The 18,802-nt window shown below is 45.8% G+C and overlaps 1 protein-coding gene and 1 pseudogene across 2 annotated transcripts; one reads left to right on the forward strand and one right to left on the reverse strand.

Moving 5' to 3' along the window:
* Positions 1-322: 322 nt before the first annotated feature.
* Positions 323-3,738, forward strand: FAM25A (family with sequence similarity 25 member A; the record flags this gene model as incomplete). Its single annotated transcript, XM_081105081.1, has 3 exons — positions 323-395; positions 1,807-1,869; positions 3,559-3,738. 3 exons carry the CDS (start codon positions 323-325, stop codon positions 3,690-3,692), a joined length of 270 nt encoding a protein of 89 aa, XP_080961207.1. The 3' UTR covers positions 3,693-3,738.
* A 5,593-nt stretch (positions 3,739-9,331) lies between these two features.
* On the reverse strand, positions 9,332-10,825 carry LOC308529284 (phosphoglycerate kinase 1-like; annotated as a pseudogene). Its single transcript has one exon. The product of its transcript is annotated as a phosphoglycerate kinase 1-like (transcript).
* Positions 10,826-18,802: the final 7,977 nt, after the last annotated feature.

Below are 18,802 nucleotides of genomic sequence, written 5' to 3' on the forward strand. Positions count from 1 at the left end.
CTCGGGCCTCTGCCGGGGAGGAGCCGCGAGCCCAAGGCTGACCTTGTCTGGCCTTGGCCCTGCTCCCTGTCCGAGACCCCACAGGGTCCCAGAATGCAGGGCACGGGGTCTCATGCTTCCAGAGGGGCAGTGCCACAGCCAGAGTATGAGGGTGGCCCCGCCCAGCCTTTTCCTCCTGCCAACGCCTGCGCTGACTCAGGGCTGACCTCCTAGCTGCCCGGGTGAGGGCTGGTGCCCCAGAGTGCAGCCGCCGCCAGAGCGGCTATAAAAGCACGCTGGCCCGGGCCCCAGCATCTTCCTTGGTCGTCACGGTCGCTGCGCCATGCTGGGAGGCCTGGGGAAGCTTGCTGCTGAGGGCTTGGCCCACCGCACTGAGAAGGCCACCGAGGAAGCCGGTAAGGACCTGGGGCTCAGGCACGGGGCTGGGGACCCTCTTGCCTGGGCCTCTTTGAAGCTGATCCCCACAGCTTGGGGGCAGGCCTTGATCCCATGAGGAGCTCTGGGCAATCAGACCCATAAGGATAGGATGGGGAGAGGGTGCAGAAGCTGAGGAGGGCTGTTTGGGGTGAGGCCAGGAGGGTTCCTGTGGCTGAGGGCAGGAGGGAGACCATCTCAGAGGAAGCCCCTGGTAGGGTGGGGGTGGGGATGGAGGGGAGCCCAGGTGCTGGATGAGCAGCTGGTAGCTTGGACACTTCCCTCTGGAAACCTGGGAGCCTTCCCATCCCAACAGCCTAATTTGAATATCCCATACAGGCAAAGGAAGGAGGTGTTATTTTTACCATAACATTAAGGCTGTAAAGAGTTCTCTATTGAGAAACCACATTGCCCACCTACGAACCAGGAGGCTGTGGTTCAATTCCCCGTCAGGGCACATGCCTGGGTTGTGGGGTTGATCCCCAGTGTGGAGCGTGTAGGAGGCAGCCGATCAGTGATTCTCTCTCATCATTGATGTTCTAACTCTTTCTTTCTCCCTTCCTCTCTGAAATTAAAAGAAGAAGAAGAAGAAACCACTAAGTCTGACTGTTCAGTCTGCCCTGGGGTTTACACAAAGGACATTTTCAATGTTTTGGGCCCCGGAAGCCCTTTTTGCACGCAGACGTCAGCAGCTCTCTGGGGAGGGGATCCAGGCCCACCAGCTGGCATTTAAGTTTGTTGTTCTCTTTCTAAATGGCAGCAAGTGTGTCCCTATTTCATTGGTTAACTCTGTGCGGCTGTCGAGCAGCCTGTCTTCGCCAACCCTCTGCGCTCCTATGCCTCCCATTCACAGACAAGGAACCAGGCAGTGGGGGGCGTTTAAGATCAGGGCCAGCTCCTCTGACTCCAGCTCCTCCGGTCCCAGCAGGCTAGCACTCACACTCAACCCACTCCAAGGTGGCACAGTCCCCTCCTCCTGGAGGAGCGGCCGTGGGGAACTGGTTCTGCTGGAGGAGGCGCGGGCATCGGCTGCCGTCTCCATGCCTCCGTCTGGTTTGCGGCAGGGTAGCCGCACACCTGAGAGGGGTGTTAACCTGGGAAACCGGCTCAGCCTTGGCACCAGTTCCTGGCTGGCAGGAGGGCCTGCTCGTTGGCATTCCAGGCTGCACCAGGCTGAGGGGCATGAAGGGTTCTGTGCTCTTGTCTGCCAAACTCCACTTCTCTCTCAGTAGCCAGACTCTGCCCCCAACATCCTCCTCAAGAAGCAAGCTGAGGGTCCTTCCCTTGAGCCAGCTGGTCCTGGCTGGGCAGCACCCAGAGCTGCCTGAGCCCTGCAGGGAGGAGGAGCTGCCTAGCGCGGGCTCTCACTCTGGGCTTGTCTTACCTTTTCAGTTCATGCCGTGGAGGGGGTAGTGAAGGAGGTGGTGGAGCATGCCAAGGAGGCTGGAGAGAAAGGTATGGTGGGGGCTGGGAAGGAGGGGAGGAGGGAGGTGAGGGGCTGGGAGCAGCCTGCTCTCTGACTACGCAGGTCAAACCCTGACCCAGATGCTGCACCCTTTCGGATGGTATGCAATTATCACACCATCTGAGGCCACAGAGTCAACTTTACTAAGGCAGGACCCGGCCTGACAGGCCTCTCTGTGGAACGTTGAGAAGACTATTTCACAAAAGGCAGTGCGGCAGCTTGCTGGGACAAGGCATTCAAGACATAAAATTATACACTTACATAAATACACTAGAGGCCCAGTGCATGAAATTTGTGTGGGGCAGGGGGCCCTTAGTCCAGCCTGCACCCTCTCCAATCCAGGACCCCTCGAGGGATGTCCGACTGCCTCTTGCAATCCAGGACCACTGGCTCCTAACCACTTGCCTCCCTGATCTCCCCTAACTCCTCTGCCTGCCTTCCTGATCACGCCTAACCACCTCTGCCTACTGCCTGATCACCCCTAACTGCTCCCCTGCTGGCCTGATTGCCCCTAACCACCTCTACATTGCCCCGCACCCGGGACCCAGGATTCACTCCTCTGGCCGGTTGCAGGCACTCAGGACCCGGGCTTCCCTCCCTCTGGCTGGCCGCAGGCACCCAGGACCTGGGCCGGCTTCGCCCAGGCTGGCCGCAGCCGCAGGGGACCGTGGGTGGGTGGCTTCGCTCAGGCCGCAGCTGCAGGTGCCTGAGGCTGTGGGTTGGGAGGCTTGTCCCTCTCCTGGGCCGCAGGCACAGACACTGGAGCCCAGGACTGCAGGGTGGGCGGCTTGTCCCTCTCCTGGGCGACAGGTGCAGCCGCAGGCGCTGGGGCCTGTGGGGCGTGCAGCTTGTCCGTCTCCTGGGCCACAACCTGGCTGGTTCCCATTCCTCTCTCGCGAGCTCATTTGTGCCTGGCTGGTCCCCATTCTTTTCTCCCCAATGTTGAGTGTCTGAGCCTTTACAGCGTGATGGCATGAGGGCATGATGACCATTTGCATATTGGCTCTTTATTATATAGGATATTTACATAAATGTTTGTATGTGTATGTGTACTGTGAGTATAACTATGTAAAAAGTATAAGTACACCTCATTCCTTACAACAAAATAAATTCCAAGTGAATCAAGGACTTAAATACAAATACATGAAATGATTAAATTGTTAGAGGAGTGCATAGGAGATTTTAGCATAATCTCAGAGTGAGGAGGGTCTTTTTTTTAAAAATTATGACAGAAAACCCAACAACAATAGAGAAAATGTTAGATAAATCTGACAATAATAGTTCAAATTTTTCATAATAAAAAAATTATACTCTAAGCCCAAGAAAAACCACAAGCTGAGGGGAAATATTTGTAGTGGAAACGATAACCCAACATAGAAATGGCCAGGAAATACAGCGGTAGTTCATAGGAAAAGGCATGTGAGCAGGCAGCCACCCTGTGAGCAGGTGTTCAGTCTTACTCACAACTGAAGTCAGAAATGCAAGCTGTTTGGGGAAATAAAACAAAATTTGCACACATTCCTCAGGAGCTCTGTTGCCCTCCACCCCATTGGGGATCCTCCGGGGCATGGCCCAGGAAGACAGCCACATCCCACAGGCCACTGCAGGGAACACAGCCAGCAAGTGGCTCGAATGTTTGCTTTGCTTACCCAGACATTGTTCCTCCTTCTTGCTGACAGCCATTGCCGAAGCCTTCAAGAAGGCCCAGGAGACAGGGGGCAACGTGGTAAAGGAAGTCACTGAGACTGTCACCCACACAGTCACAAATGCTGTCACCCATGCAGCGGAAGGCCTGGGCAACCTGGGACGGTGACCACGCCCCAGACTCTTCCTGAATCTCAATAAAGAGCTGTGAAATGTGTACGCTGCGCCCTGGACTTATTCCCAGATAGTGGAAGCACTGTCTACGTCCTGTCACCTGCTGTAAAACATTGACACCTGCTGGGGCTCAGATAGGTCCCCTGTTGATCAGAGGTGGTGCTTTCACAATACGTGTTACCATCTCAGCAAGGACCTCTTTAAGAATTTCTTGTGTCTGTGCTCCCTTTCTTTCTTTCTCCTTTTCTCCCTTTCTCCCTCTCTTTCTTTCTTTCTTTCTTTCTTTCTTTCTTTCTTTCTTTCTTTCTTTCTTTCTTTCTTTTTCATCTGAGGATATTTTTTCCATTCATTTTCAGAGAGAGTGGAAGGGAGAAGGAGAGACAGAGAGAAACACCGAACACATCGGTTGGTTGCCACCCCCGTGCCCATGACCAGGGCTAGGAGCCTGTAACTGAGGTATGTGCCCTTGACTGGAATCCAACCTGGGACCCTTCAGTCCACAGGCCAACGCTCTATTCACTGAGCCAAACCAGCTAAGGCTGTGCTACATTTCTTAAAAGAGTCTTTTCCCAGAACTATATGTAGCTTTCAGACACCTCAGTGCTTCAGGAAGCCCACGGGAGGACCATAATTTAGCTTACATATTCTTTGCATTTTCCTTGAAATGTTCTTATAGGATCCAGGAAGATCACAGACCAACCTGATTGACAGGCCAGTGGGACAGGTTCAGAAAGCTTTGAGATGCTTCATATTCTGAAAGAGGTGTTGGAGAGACTTGTCTGCTGGTCAGTCACAAAATCAGGCCAAGCAAGAATGAGGCTACATCTTGTTGGCTGTTGAAGCCACTGTCGGATCTCGCTTCTGACACTTGTGTTAGGCCTAATTGGTGGGCAAGAATACTTGGCTTTCTCTCCTTCCTGCCACAAGTGGGTCAGTACCGTTAAGGTTAAACATGTGTTTAAGTAGCATTTAGCTTAACATTGGATTTTTAAAAAGGAAATGAGGATGCTACACAGACATGCTTCCTGGACCAAACTGTAATTACAACTAAAATAAATACAAAAAAATTATCATTTGTATCATTCTGAACAATCAAATGAAGACTAGATGGATAGAACCCTGATAACCAAGGACAGAAAGTGGACACTGCATACAGACTGGTAGGAAGGGCAGAGGCACAAAAGAGCTGGCCAGGCTCCCACAGACAGCAGCTGAAGTTCCAGAGACATATCTCAGGTGTGGGGGGTTGCCACTGAGAACTCTGGGGTCGAATTCTCAAGCTGTGCCCCCCAGAAGAGACCGTCAGAACTGACAAAGGTGCCCACATATTTTTCACATGGCTATGAAAAACAGCAGGGTGGCTGTATGGCTGACTGCTGAAAATGCAGTCACCCTCTTAAAGGGCCAATTCTGTCTGCAGCCACTCACCTTGTGCTCCAGCAGAGGGAGGGCAGAGTGAACTGGAGCTTTGTGAACAAAAGCCAGGGTTGGAGGCTCTGGGGTTAGACCTCAGAAGGCAGTCACCCTGGTTTCCTGTGCTGAGTCATTCCCTCATGCTGCGGAGGGCAACTTTCTTAGGTAGATCTTTGCTATCCAGGCATTTTTTGCCTGTGGGGAAGACTGTAGCCCCACCCTATTAGAAAACCTCTTGCCCCACCCTGTTGAGTTTCTGAGGCCCATTAAAAGATTGAGAATAACAATTAGCCCCCAGGAAGAAGCAATTGCTCCACCCTATTGGAAAACTTCTCACCCCACCTGTGGATCATTGTCTGAGGCTAGTAATGACTGAATCCAATCAGTCTGCAGGCAGAGGTGGGTCTTTGCCTGACCTAATTAGTCAGAAACATCATTTGACACTGTCCTGCACAAGAGATTGGAGGCATGGCAGATCCACCTAATACAGGGAGCCAAAATGGAGAGCAAAAAACAAAACAAAACAAAAAACAAACAAACAAACAAAACAAATGAAAGAACAAGAAAATTCTCCAGAAGAAGAGCTAAATGAAATAGTGATAAGAACTTTATCAGACATAGAGCTCAAAATAATGATGACAAAGATGCTCAACCACATGAGAAAAGATATAGTAACTATGAAGAATAATATAGCACTAATAAAGAACATAGTGAAAGGAATACACAGCAGATTAGGGCAAGCCAAGGATCAGATCAGTGAATTAGAAGACAGGGTAGAAAAATTCACTAAATCAGAGAACCAAAAAGAAAAAAAAAACAATTAAAAAATAGGAGGAGAGCTGAAGGGAACTTTGGAACAACATGAAACTTAACAAGTCACATAATAGGTGTGCTAGAAGGAAAAGAAAGTTTGCATAGGACAGAGAATGTGTTTGAAGAAATAATGGCAGAAAACTTCTCCAATATGGTGAAAGAAAAGTCACACTGGTTAAGGAAGCACAGAGAGTCCCAAGCAAGAAGAACACAAACAGGCCCATGTACAGACACATCATAATTAAAATGCCAGAAATTAGCCGAAACCGGTTTGGCTCAGTGGATAGAGCATCGGCCTGCGGACTGAAAGGTCCCAGGATCAATTCCGGTCAAGGGCATGTACCTGGGTTGCGGGCATATCCCCAGTAGGAGATGTGCAGGAGGCAGCTGATCGATGTTTCTCTCTCATCGATGTTTCTAACTATCTCTCTCCCTTCCTCTCTGTAAAAAATCAATAAAATATATTTTAAAAAAATAAAAAATAAAATGCCAAAAATTAAAGACGAAGAAAGAATCTTTAAAGACACCAAGAGAAAAGCAAACTTTTACCTACAAAGGAGCTCCCATAAGGCTGTCAGCTGTTTCTCATCAGACACTCTGGCATGGAATATTCAATATAGGGAATGGCATGGAATATTCAAGGTAATGAAAAGCAAGGATCTGAAACTGAGCTTACTATATCTAGCAAGGCTATCATTCAAAATAAATGGTGAAATAAAGAGCTTCCCCGACAAAAAAACAAACAAACAAAAAACAGCTAAAGGAGTTTATCACTACCAAACCAGCACTACCAGAAATGATAAAGAGACTAATGTAATGAGGGAAAGAAAGAAAGATAGATAGATAGATAGATAGATAGATAGATAGAAACCTAGGCATACAGGTTGAGGGCTCAGTCCCCAGTGTGGGGTGTGCAGGAGGCAGCCAATCAATGATTCTCTCTCATCATTGATGTTTTTATCTCCCTCTCCCCTTCCTTCCTCTCTAATATTAATAAGAAATGTATTTTTTTAAAAAGAGCTTGGAAGTGTTCCTTCCTCTTGGGTTTTTTGGAGTATTTTGAGGAGTATAGGTGTTAGTTCTTCTTTGAATGTTTGGTAAAACTCCCCTGAGAAGCCATCCAGACCAGGGCTTTAGTTTGCTGGAAGTTTTTTTATTACTGCTTTTATTTCATTGGTTGTTATTGGCCTATTCAGGTTTTCTGATTCCTGCTGATTCAGTTTTGGGAGATTGTATTTTTCTAGGAATTTGTCCATTTCATCCACATTGTTCAGGTTGTTGATTTTATATATTTTTTCTTAGTCTCTATATCATTTATTTTTGCTCTAATCTTTAGTATTTCCTTCCTTCTGCTTACTCTGAGTTTTTCTTGTTGTTCTCTTTCTAATTCTTTAAGTTGTAAGGATAAATAGTTTATTATTAATTTTTCTTGTGTGTGCAGGGGCTTTTTTTGTTTTTTTTTTTAGGTAGGCTTCTAGTGCTATGAAGACTGCTTTAGCTGTGTCCCAGAGATTCTGGGTTGTTGTGTGTTCATTTTCATTTGTTTCCAAGAGGTTTTTTATTTCTTTCTTGATCTCATTGGTAACCCATTCATCCTATATAATAAAAGGCTAATATGCAAATCAACCAAACGGTGGAACAACTGGTTGCTATGATGCACACTAACCACCAGGGGGCAGACGCTCAATGCAGAAGTTGTCCCCTGGTGGTCAGCGCAGCGGCAGTGGTGGCAGCCTTTCCTGCCTCTGTGGCAGTGCTAAGGATGTCCGACTGATGGACATCCCCTGAGGGCTCCTGGACTGCGAGAGAGAGTAGGCTGGACTTAGGGTTGCCCCTCCCCAAGTGCATGAATTTCATGTACTGGGCCTCTAGTCTCTATATATAAAAGTCTAAGCGACCATTACGACCGAATGACCGGAACGACCAGAACAACTGATCAACCAGTTGCTATGATGCACACTGACCACCAGGGACCAGGCGATCAATGCAGGAGCTGCCCCCTGGTTGTCAGTGCGCTCCCACAGCCAACCTCCCACAGCCACTTCCCCCAGCCGGCCGGCCAGCCTCCCACTGCCCCTCCCACTAGCTGGCCAACATCCCGTGGCTCCTACCCCTGGCCAGCTGGCTCCCCCATCAGCCCAAAATAGTAGTGGCACAAGAATAGGCATGTAGATCAATGGAACAGTACAGAGACCCCAGAAATCCATCCAAGCCATTATACTCAACTAATATTTGACAAAGGAGGCAAGAGCATACAATGGAATCAAGGCAGTCTTTTCAATAAATGGTGTTGGGAAAATTGGACAGATACATACAAAGAAATGAAACTAGACCAGCAACTTACACCATACACAAGAATAAACTGAAAGTGGATAAAACACTTAAATGTAAGTCATGAAACCATAAAAATCCTAGAAGAAACCATAGGCACCAAAATCTCAGACATCTCTCGTAGCAATATGTTTACAGGTACATCTCCAAAGGCAAAGGAAACTAAGGAGAAAATAAGCAAATGGGACCACATCAAAATAAAAGGCTTCTGCACAGCAAACGAAACCAACAAAATGAAAAGGGCACCCATTGTGTGGGAGAACATATTTGGCAATGATACATCTGATAAAGGGTTAATATCCAAAATATATAAGAAACTCATACAATTTAACAAAAGGAAGACAAACAATCCAATTAAAAGATGAGCAAAGAACCTTAATAGGCACTTCTCCAAGGTGGACATACAGACTGCCAAGAGACATATGAAAAATGCTCAAAGTCACTGATCATCAGAGAGATGCAAATTCAAGCAACAATGAGATATCACCTCACACCTTTCAGAATGGCTACCATCAACAAATCAACAAATGACAAGTGCTGGAGAGGATGTGGAGAAAAGGGAACACTAGTGCACTGCTGATGGGAGTACAGACTGGTGCAGCCACTGTGGAGAACAGTATGGAATTTCCTCAAAAAATTAAATATGGAACTGACATTTGACCCAGTGATCCCACTTCTAGGAATATATCCTGAGAAATCAGAAACACCAATCAGACAGAAAGTATGCACTCTTATGTTCATAGCAGCACACTTTACAGTAGCTAGGATTTGGAAACAGCCCAAGTGCCAATCACTAGATGAGTGGATGAAAAAGCTGTGGTACATTTACACCATAGAAAACTATGCAGCAGTAAAAAAAGAAGGATCTCTTACCCCCTTTTTTTTTCCAGTTTCAATGAATATTTTTATTTATTTAACAGATCACCAACTTTGCCTCCCTCCCTCCCTACAACTGGAATTTCACCTGGTTTTCATGAGAGTAGTGAGACAATGACAAAGCTAATCATTATAAGTTACTCCAAGAAGAGAATTAAACTAAGAGCTTACTTTTTTTAAACAAAATGTAAATATATGCACTGTAGGATGTATAATGGTTTCGTCACTAAGAAATTCAAATGGGATCCTGAAGAATGGAAGCAAGTCCAGGGTGCAGTAAAGATGAGCTGAGATGCTGTGCAACCGTTTAAGTGTTCCTGGGTTGCGTCTCTTGGCCATTAGCTGAATCTTGACATGGGGGAAGATTTTAGCTAATATCAAGTAGAGATGCGGAAAGCACTAAGTTCACTAAGGGGACGTGCACAGGAACCAAAAGGCAGGAAAAGTATTAAACACTGCTGAGAGCATCCACCCCAGGAAGGACTTTACTTTCCAGGAGCTCTAAACTGGCACCAGCCCCAGTGCTCACATGGCTGACTTTATCCTCTGTGTTCCATTTGGCACAGCAAGTAGCAGTGTCCCCACCACCTATGATGGTGATGCAGCCCCTGGAAGTGGCTTTCATCACCTCCTATGAGGGCTTTGGTCCCTCGGGCAAAAGCTTCCCATTCAAATACGCCCGCAGGTCCATTCCACACAATCTGCTTAGCCCTAGCGACAGCCTCAGCATAGTTTTTGCTGCTCTCAGGACCACAGTCCAAGCCCATCCAGCCAACAGGTATGCCAGAGGCCACAGTGGCTTGGCCAGTCTTGACATTCTCATCAAACTTGTCAGCAGTGACAAAGTCAACCGGCAAGGTAATCTTCACACCATTCTTCTCAGCTTTGGACATCAGGTCTTTGACAATCTTGGCTCCCTCTTCATCAAACAGAGAAGTGCCAATCTCCATGTTGTTGAGCACCTTAAGGAAGGTAAAAGCCATTCCACCACCAATAATCATCTCATTGACTTTGTCCAGCATATTATTAATCAGTTGGATCTTGTCTACAACTTTAGCTCTGCCCAGGATGGCCAGGAAGGGTTGCTCGGGGCTTTCCAACGACTTGGCAAAGTAGTTCAGCTCCTTCTTCATCAAAAAACCTCCAGCTTTCTGTGGCAGACTGACTCCCACTGTAGAGCTGTGGGCTTGGTGAGCAGTGCCAAAAGCATCATTGACATAGACACCCCCCAGCTTGGAAAGTGAAGCTTGGAAAGCTTCTATTTTAGCTGGCTCTGCTTTAACCTCGTTCCCAGAAGCATCTTTCCCCTTCCCTTCTTCTTCCACATGAAGCAAAGGTTCTCCAACAGAATGACAGACCCAGCAGCTGGGGCAGCACAAGCTTTCTTCACTTCGGGGCCCACGCAATCCTTCAAGAACAAAACATCCTTGTCCAGCAGAGATTTGAGTTCTATAACAACTGGCTCCAAAGAGTACCTGTCAGGCATGGGGACACAATCGGGCCGACCCAGGTGGCTCATAAGAACAACTGACTTGGCTCTGTTGTCGAAGCAGAATTTTATACTTGAGATGGAAGCCTTGATTCTCTGGTTGTTATCTGGTTGTTCTTCATAGGAACATTGAAGTCCATTCTCATGATGACCCGCTTGCCCTTCATGTCCAGCTTGTCCAGAGTCAGCTTGTTAGAAAGAGACATCTTGGCAATACAGCAGCTCAGAGAGCCCGCAGACCAGTCAGTGACAGAGACAGCAGCAAATGTTGGATCTCTTACCCTTTGAGACAGCATGGAGGGACCTGGAGAGTATCATGCTAAGTGAGATAAGTCAGTCGGAGGAAGACAAGTACCACATGATCTCACTACATGTGGAATCTAAGTAACAAAATAAACTGGTGAACAAAATAGATCCAGAGACATAGAAACAGGAACAGACTATGGAATCTCAGAGGGAAGGTGGGGGAGGGTGTGTGTGTGTGTGGGATCAACCAAGAACTTGTATGCAACTATGCATAATCCTTGGATACAGGGTTATGCATATAGGGTGGTGAAAGCCTGGGGTGGGGAGCAGGAGTGGTCTAAAGGGTTCAGTGTGGGGAAAAGGAAGACATATGTAATATCCTAGCTAACAAAGAGGCAATATGCAAATTGACCATCATGCTGTAACAAGCTGGCTGCACCAACAGCAGAGGCAGGGATACCGTAACACAAGATGGGTGCACCCACAGCGGAGGCTGAGTTCCCGTAATGAGCCTTAACGAGCAATCAGCGGGGACCTGAGGCTGTGTGGCGCTGGGCTAGTTTCATTCAAAAACAGAGACATTTTTTTCCATGAACAGTTTGGTCAAGAACTGAATTGTTCAAGATGGGAGATGTTTGAGAATTGAGGTTTGACTGTACTTAAATATCTGTCCAATCATTAGCTGATGACTAAGCAAACGGTATAGAACTTCAGTGGCCACACACACACACACACACAGACTATAGACTTAGTTCAGAAAGGTCACTAAACAAACAGTAGCAACAATAAAGCTGGGGGAAGGGTATCTGACATATGTTTACATTTCTGTTGTGTATCTACCTAGAATTGGAATTGCTGGGTCATATGGTACTTCTATGTTTAACATTTTTAGGAACTGACAAGCTGTTGTCCATTTTACAGTCCCACCAGCAGTATATAAGGGTTCCTATTTCTTTGCATCTCATTAACACATATTTTCTGATTTTAAAAATTAAAGTCACCCGAGTGGGTGTTAAATGGTATCTCACTATGGTTCTGATTTGCATTTCTTTAGCAACTAATGATATTGCATAAATTTCATGTGCTTGTTAGAGTATTTGTGTATCTTCTTTGGAGAAATGTCTCAATTGTTTTGCCATTTTTTTTTAAAATATATTTTATTGATTTTTTACAGAGAGGAAGGGAAAGAGATAGAGAGTTAGAAACATCGATGAGAGAGAAACATCGATCAGCTGCCTCCTGCACATCTCCTACTGGGGATATGCGCGCAACCCAGGCACATGCCCTTGACCGGAATCTAACCTGGGACCCTTCAGTCCGCAGGCCGACGCTCCATCCACTGAGCCAAACCGGTTTCGGCTGTTTTGCCATTTTTAAAATTGGATATTTGTCTCTTTGTTATTGTTTTAAGAGATCTTTGAAGGCATGTTAAACCCTTTTTATATTTATAATTTGTGCATATTTTCTCCTATTCTGTAGGGGTTTTTTTGTTCTTTAATAACATCGTTTGATGAGCAAAAGCATTTAATTTTAATAAATTATAATGTATTTTTCTTGTTATTTGTGCTTTTAATGTCAAATCTAAGGATCCATTACCAAATTTGAGGCCATGAAGATTTACCACAATGTTTTCTTCTAATAGTTTTATCTCTTGCTAGAGGCCCAGTGCACGGATTTGTGCACCAGTGGGGTCTCTCAGCATGGCCTGCAGGGATCGGGCTGAAATCAGCAGTCCAACACTGCCTGCCGCTCCTGCCTGCCACTCCTGCTCATCCCAGCCCTGCTGTGCCTGCTGCTGCCACTGCTCAGTAGGCTCACTGCCACTCCACTATGGTCTCCAGGCTGCAGTAGCCAGCCGTGAGTCCTGTGTCTGGTGCACATCGGTCAGCTGCGCAGCACTCCGGCTGTGGGAGCACACTGCACTGACTACCAGGAAGAAGCTCCTGTGTTGAGCATCTGCCCCCTGGTGGTCAGTGTGCATCATAGCGACTGGTCATTCCTGTCATTCCCATCATTCTGCTGTAACGGTCGCTTAGGCTTTTATATATATACTAGAGGCCTGGTGCACAAAATTTGTGTACTGGAGGGGGGTCCCTCAGCCTGGCCTGCACCCTCTAGCAGTCCGGGAACCCTCGGTGGATGTCCATCTGCTGGCTTAGGTCTGCTCCTTGTGGGGAGTGGGCCTAAGCCAGCAGTCGGACATCTCTCTTGCAGTGCGAAACCCTTCACTCCTTACCATCCACCTGCTTGCTGCTCCTTAGCACTGCCATGGAGGTGGGAGAGGCTCCTGCCACTGCCACTGTGCTCGTCAGCCATGAGCCCAGCTTCAGGCTGAGTGGCGCTCCCCCGTGGGAGTGCAGTCACCAACAGGGGGCAGCTCCTGTGTTGAGCATCTGCCCCCTGGTGGTCAGTGTGCATCATAGTGACCAGTCATTCAGCTGTTTGGTCAATTTGCATATTAGCCTTTTATTATATAGGACTAGAGGCCGGGCGCATGAAATTTTGTGTGGGTATGGTCTCCAGGCCTAGCCTGTGATCAGGGCCATCTTCCCCAGCTGCTGGCAGCTGGCCCTGCCCTCTGCCGCTACCCACTCCGGTTCCCCGTTCACCAACCAGCAAAGGGAGCCTGATTGCCGGGGGAGGGACCGAGAGGTCGGCCGTTCCTGCTCGCTCGCTGGCCCAACTCTTGCCATAGGTAGCCCTCTGTGTGTGGGGCAACCTGCATGGTGGGGGCTTGGCCTGGTGCCGCCTGCATCCCCTGCCACCCACCCCGGGTCCCCGTCTGCCATCGGCGATCGGAGCCTGCCAGCCGGGGAAAGGAACCAAGAGGTGGTCAGTGCACCTCAGGGTGACTGGTAGAGTGGTCGTTCTGGTTGTTCTGCCGTTATGGTCTCTCGCCTTTTATTATACAGGATAGATACTTAGGTCTTTGATCCATTTTGAGTTAATTTTTGTAACCAGCCAGGGCTGTCTCAGTGCCTTTAGTTGAAGAGATTATTCTTTTCTCATTGAATAATGTTGTGTTGAACTGTGACTCCCAAAAAGATATGTTGAAGTCCTAATCCCCAGAACCTCAGAATGTGACCTTATTTGGAAATAGGGTTATTGCAGATGCAACTAAGTAAGATGTCATACTGGAGTAGGGTGAGCCTTTAATTCAATTCACCTGTGTTCCTCTAGGACAGACACTCAGAGGGATGATGCCATGACATGGCAGAAGTAGAGATTGGAGTGATGCAGCTACAAGCCAGTGTCAAGGATTAATGGCCAACACTACAAACTAGGAAGAGTCACGAATTCCCCCCTCTAGGTTTCAGAGAAAGCATGGCCTTTCAGACACTAATTTGAAGCCACTCAAACTGTGAGACAATAAAGGTCTGTTGGTTTACAGTGTAAACTTTACACCTTCCATTTTGTGGCCCTTGGTGAAGACAGCTTTAGGAAACACAGTGCTGGCATGAGGCTGAGAGCAATCAACCCTAATGTTCTGGACTCTACCACTGGTCTATATGATTGTTTGCCAGTACCAGTTTTAATTACTGTAGCTTTGCATTAAGTTTTGAAACTGAATGAGATTTCCAACTTTATCTTTTTCAATATTTTGGTTATTTGGGGCCACTTGAAGTTTCATATTGATTTTAGGATCAGATTCTCTATTTCTACAAAAGGCCATCAGAAGTTTGAATTAGAATTTTGAATCTATTGATTGCCTTAAGTAATGCCTGCTTAATAATATTAAGATTTTTATCTATAACGTGGGATGTCTTTTCATCAAGTTATTCTTTAACTTCTTTTAAACTATTTTGTAGTTTTCAGTGTCAAGGGCTTTTACCTCCTTAAATTTATTCTTAAATATTTTATTCTTTTAGATGCTATCCTATCTAATAAAGAGGGAATATGATAATTGACCATCATGCCATTGCAAAGGTGGTGGCACCCGCAGACAATAAGGAGGGAATATACTAATTGACAGTCCCACCCTCAAAGATGGTGGCACCCACAGCCACAAGATGGCTGGCAGGGGAGGGCAGTTGTGGGCACTCACCAGCAAGGGAGGGCAGTTGGGGGCAATCGGGCTGGCAGGTGAGTGGTTAGGGGGTGATCAGGCTGGCAGGCAGAAGCAGTTAGGGGCAATCAGGCAGGCAGGCAGGCGAGCAGTTGGGAGCCAGCAGTCCTGGATTGTGAGAGGGATACCTGGCTGTCGAATTTTGTGTACTGGGCCTCTAGTTGTAAATATAATTTTCTTTTTTTTTTAAATGTTGATCTTTAGAGAGGAATAGAAACATCGATTGGCTGCCTTCTGCATGTCCCCTACTGGGGAGCGAGCCCATAGGAATCAAACAGGGGACCTTTTGGTCCATGAGTTGACATTCAATCACTTAGCCATACCAGCCAGACTAGAATTTAAATTTCCTTTACAGATGTTTGGTGTATAGGGAAAAAAAATCTGTTTTTTGTGTATTGATCCTGTATGCTGTAATTTTGCTTAACACATTAGCCCCAGGGGGTTTTGTGTACTCTATGGGATTTTTTATATATAGAATCATGTAATCTTTACATATAGTTTTATTTCTTCCTTTCCATTTCAGATGACTTGAATTTTTCTTGCCTAATTGCTCTGGCTAGGACTTAAGACAGTACAGTGTTGAATAACTGGTGAAGACAAGAATCTTTGTACCTACTAAAGGCTAGCATTGTTTTTCACCAGTGAGGCCATTTTTATTTCTGTAAATGTCCTTTATTATGTTGAAGTCCCTTATATTATGTGGTTTTATTGTGGAGAGGATCTTGGATTAATCAAGTTTTTTTTCCGCATCTATTGAGATGATTATGATTCTCCCCCTCCCCCATTCTATTTGTGGGTATATAACATTGACTTTATGTTGAAGCACCCTTGCATTCTTGTGATAAATCCTACCTGGTCATGATGTATAATACTTATGGGCTGTTGGATTAATATTTTTTTTGAATATATATATTTTATTGATTTCAGAGAGGAAGAGATAAAGACATCAGTGATGACAGAGAATCATTGATTGGCTGCCTCCTGCATGCCCCCTACTGGAGACTGAGCCGGCAACCTAGGCATGTGCCCTTGACCGGAATTGAACCGGGAACCCTTCAGTCCACAGGCCGACGCTCTATCCACTAAGCCAAACCAGCTAGGGCAGGGATTGTTAATATTGTTATATCTATATTCATAAGGGACACTGGCGTGCAGTTCTCTTGTTATCTTTGGCTTTGGTATCAGGATAATACTTCACCGATGTTAGAAAGTGTTCCCTCATCTTGTCTTTTTGAAAGGGTTTGACTAGGATTGGTGGTAGTTCCTTAAATATTTGTTAGAATTCATCAAACATATGTGACTTTGGATTAGGCATTGATTTCTTAGACAGGCATAACAACCAAAGAAAAATAACTTGAACGCTATCAAAATGATTTTGTGTCAAAGAACATCAGGAAAAAGACAAACCAATGGAATGAGACAAAAGATTTGCAAATTATGAGTCACATATCCAGACTATATAAACTCAACAAAATAATTTAAAAATAGGCAAAGGATTTAAATAGAATAAAAATAAAATTGTTCTAAGTGGTTGTCTTTGCAGATAAATTTTTTTGTCTTGTAATATGGTTATTATTTTTAATTTTATTCAAATGACTTTTATTGGCTTGTGTTTGTTTTTAGATCAAAGTCTCACGTAGTTTAGACAGTTTGTCAACATCAGCACTATTGAAATTTTGGACTATCCTGTGCATTGTGGGATGTTTAGTGCCCCCAATTGTGACAAAAATGTATTCAGTCAAGTTCAACATAGGGACTATATATAGCCAATATTGTAATGATTATGTATGGTGTCAGATGAGTACTAGAATTATCAGGGGATTACTTCATAAATTATGTAATTATCTAGCTATTATGCTGTATACCTGAAATAGTCACACCCTATTGAGAATTACTGGTCTAGAGCCAACCAGTTCTTACTGTGAATAGCTTGTCTCCTCTAATGCATGCCCACCTCACCATTTTTCACTCCCGAAGCAACCATTTCAAACAATTTTAAATATTTTTATCCTATTCAAATTTTTTGCCCATTTTAAAATTAGGTTTTTATTTTTTATTGTTGTGAAAATTCTTTATATAGTCTGGATATGTGATGCAGACAATTTGCAAATCTTTTCTCATTCTATTGGTCTACTTTAAAAATATATTTTTATTGATTTCTGAGGGGAAGGGAAAAGGAGAGATGGAAACATCAATGAGAGAGAATCACTGATCAGCTAGCTGCACGCCCCCTACTGGGGATTGAGCCCACAACCTGGGCATGTGCCTTGATCAGGACTGGAACCAAGACCTCCTGGTTCATAGGTGGATGCTCAACCAGAGCCACACCTGCTGGGCTGTCTACTTTTCTTGAGGATGTCCTTTGACATCATCAATATACGGCCTTAATGTGTGACAGGGTCAGGGAGCCTGCCAGGATGTTCAGGGCGTTTAAAGCTTGTGAGTTAAGATGCCAGGCTTTTTTCTTAAATCCTCACCTGAGGGTATGTTTACTGATTTTAGAGAGGAAGAGAAACAGCCATGTGAAAGAGATACATCAACCAGTTGCTCCCCTCCACCCAGACTGGCCCTCAGCCCCTCACCCAGACTGGCCAGGCACCCCAGTGGGGACCCACACCCTTAAGGGTGTGTGACCAGCTGCAAACAGCCATCATCCCCTCACCCAGGCTGGCCAAGCACCCCAGTGGGGACCCCCACCCTGATCCAGGACACCCTTCAGGATAAACCAGCCGGCCCCAACCCGTGCACCCTAACTGGGGATCGAACCCGGAACCTTTTGGTGTAGAGGACAATGCTCCAAACAATTGAACCAGGATCAGGCTTTTTTTTTGAAAAATGGTAAATCAGCCTTGCCGGCGTGGCTCAGTGGTCGAACATTGACACATGAACCCGGAGGCCACAGTGTAATTCCTGGTCAGGACATGTGCCCGGGGGGCAGGCTCCATCCTCAGTGGGGGGCATCTGGGAGGCAGCAGATCGATGTTTCTCTCTCATAGATGTTTCTTTCTCTCTCTCCCTCTCACTAAAAATCAAAACATTAAAAAAAATTTAAAAAAGTAAATCAATCCTAGTAATTAAGTTGCCAGAAACATTGCTTAAAAAAACAACAAAAAACCTCCCCTAACTTTATCCATCAGGGTAAACTACATTCTAGTGCAGGGGTTCATGAGGCAACTTAAATTGACCAGAATTTTCTAACTCAAAAAGATCCAGGAACCAAAGTTGTTACTCGTGCTATGTTGCCTTTCTGTAGCTAGCATAGACATTACACCTTTTCTAACATTAATATCAATAACACACATCAATGCTTATTAAATCTTTAAAAAAGTTATGCCTACTCCCAGGAAGTTAGCCAAAGGCCAAGACTAAGGCCTGATCATCACATGACCTGAACTTACTGTCCGCCAGTGCTGTTCTCTTCTGACACTTGTTTTCAGCACCTTCTCCAGCACATCTAGTGCTCTGCCTGGGGGGCCGGCAACTAGCACTTGGGAAGGGCTCCTGGTCCATGGGGCCTACTCAGGATGAAGCAGAGTCCAGATCTGGCAGCTAAGTCATTGGTGGAAGCAGGTCTAGAATCCATTTTTGCTGATTATGGTTAGTATTGCCTTAAACTTATACATTCTGTGATTAAATAATTAAAAACAAACCCTAAGCAATGAAACCTTCCTTCATTAAAAACCGGCACTGAAGAGATTACTTCAGTGTATCAACTTGAGAGCCATTTCCTATCCTATCTAATAAAAGAGAAATATGGTAATTAGCGTACGACCGCTACCCTTCCCATTGGTTAATCAGGGCGATATGCAAATTAACTGCCAACCAAGATGGCGGCCAGCAGCCAGGCAGCTGGAAGCAAACATGAGGCTTG

This window comes from Myotis nattereri (assembly GCF_964212035.1).
Source record: "Myotis nattereri genome assembly, chromosome: 13".
NCBI lineage: Eukaryota > Metazoa > Chordata > Mammalia > Chiroptera > Vespertilionidae > Myotis > Myotis nattereri.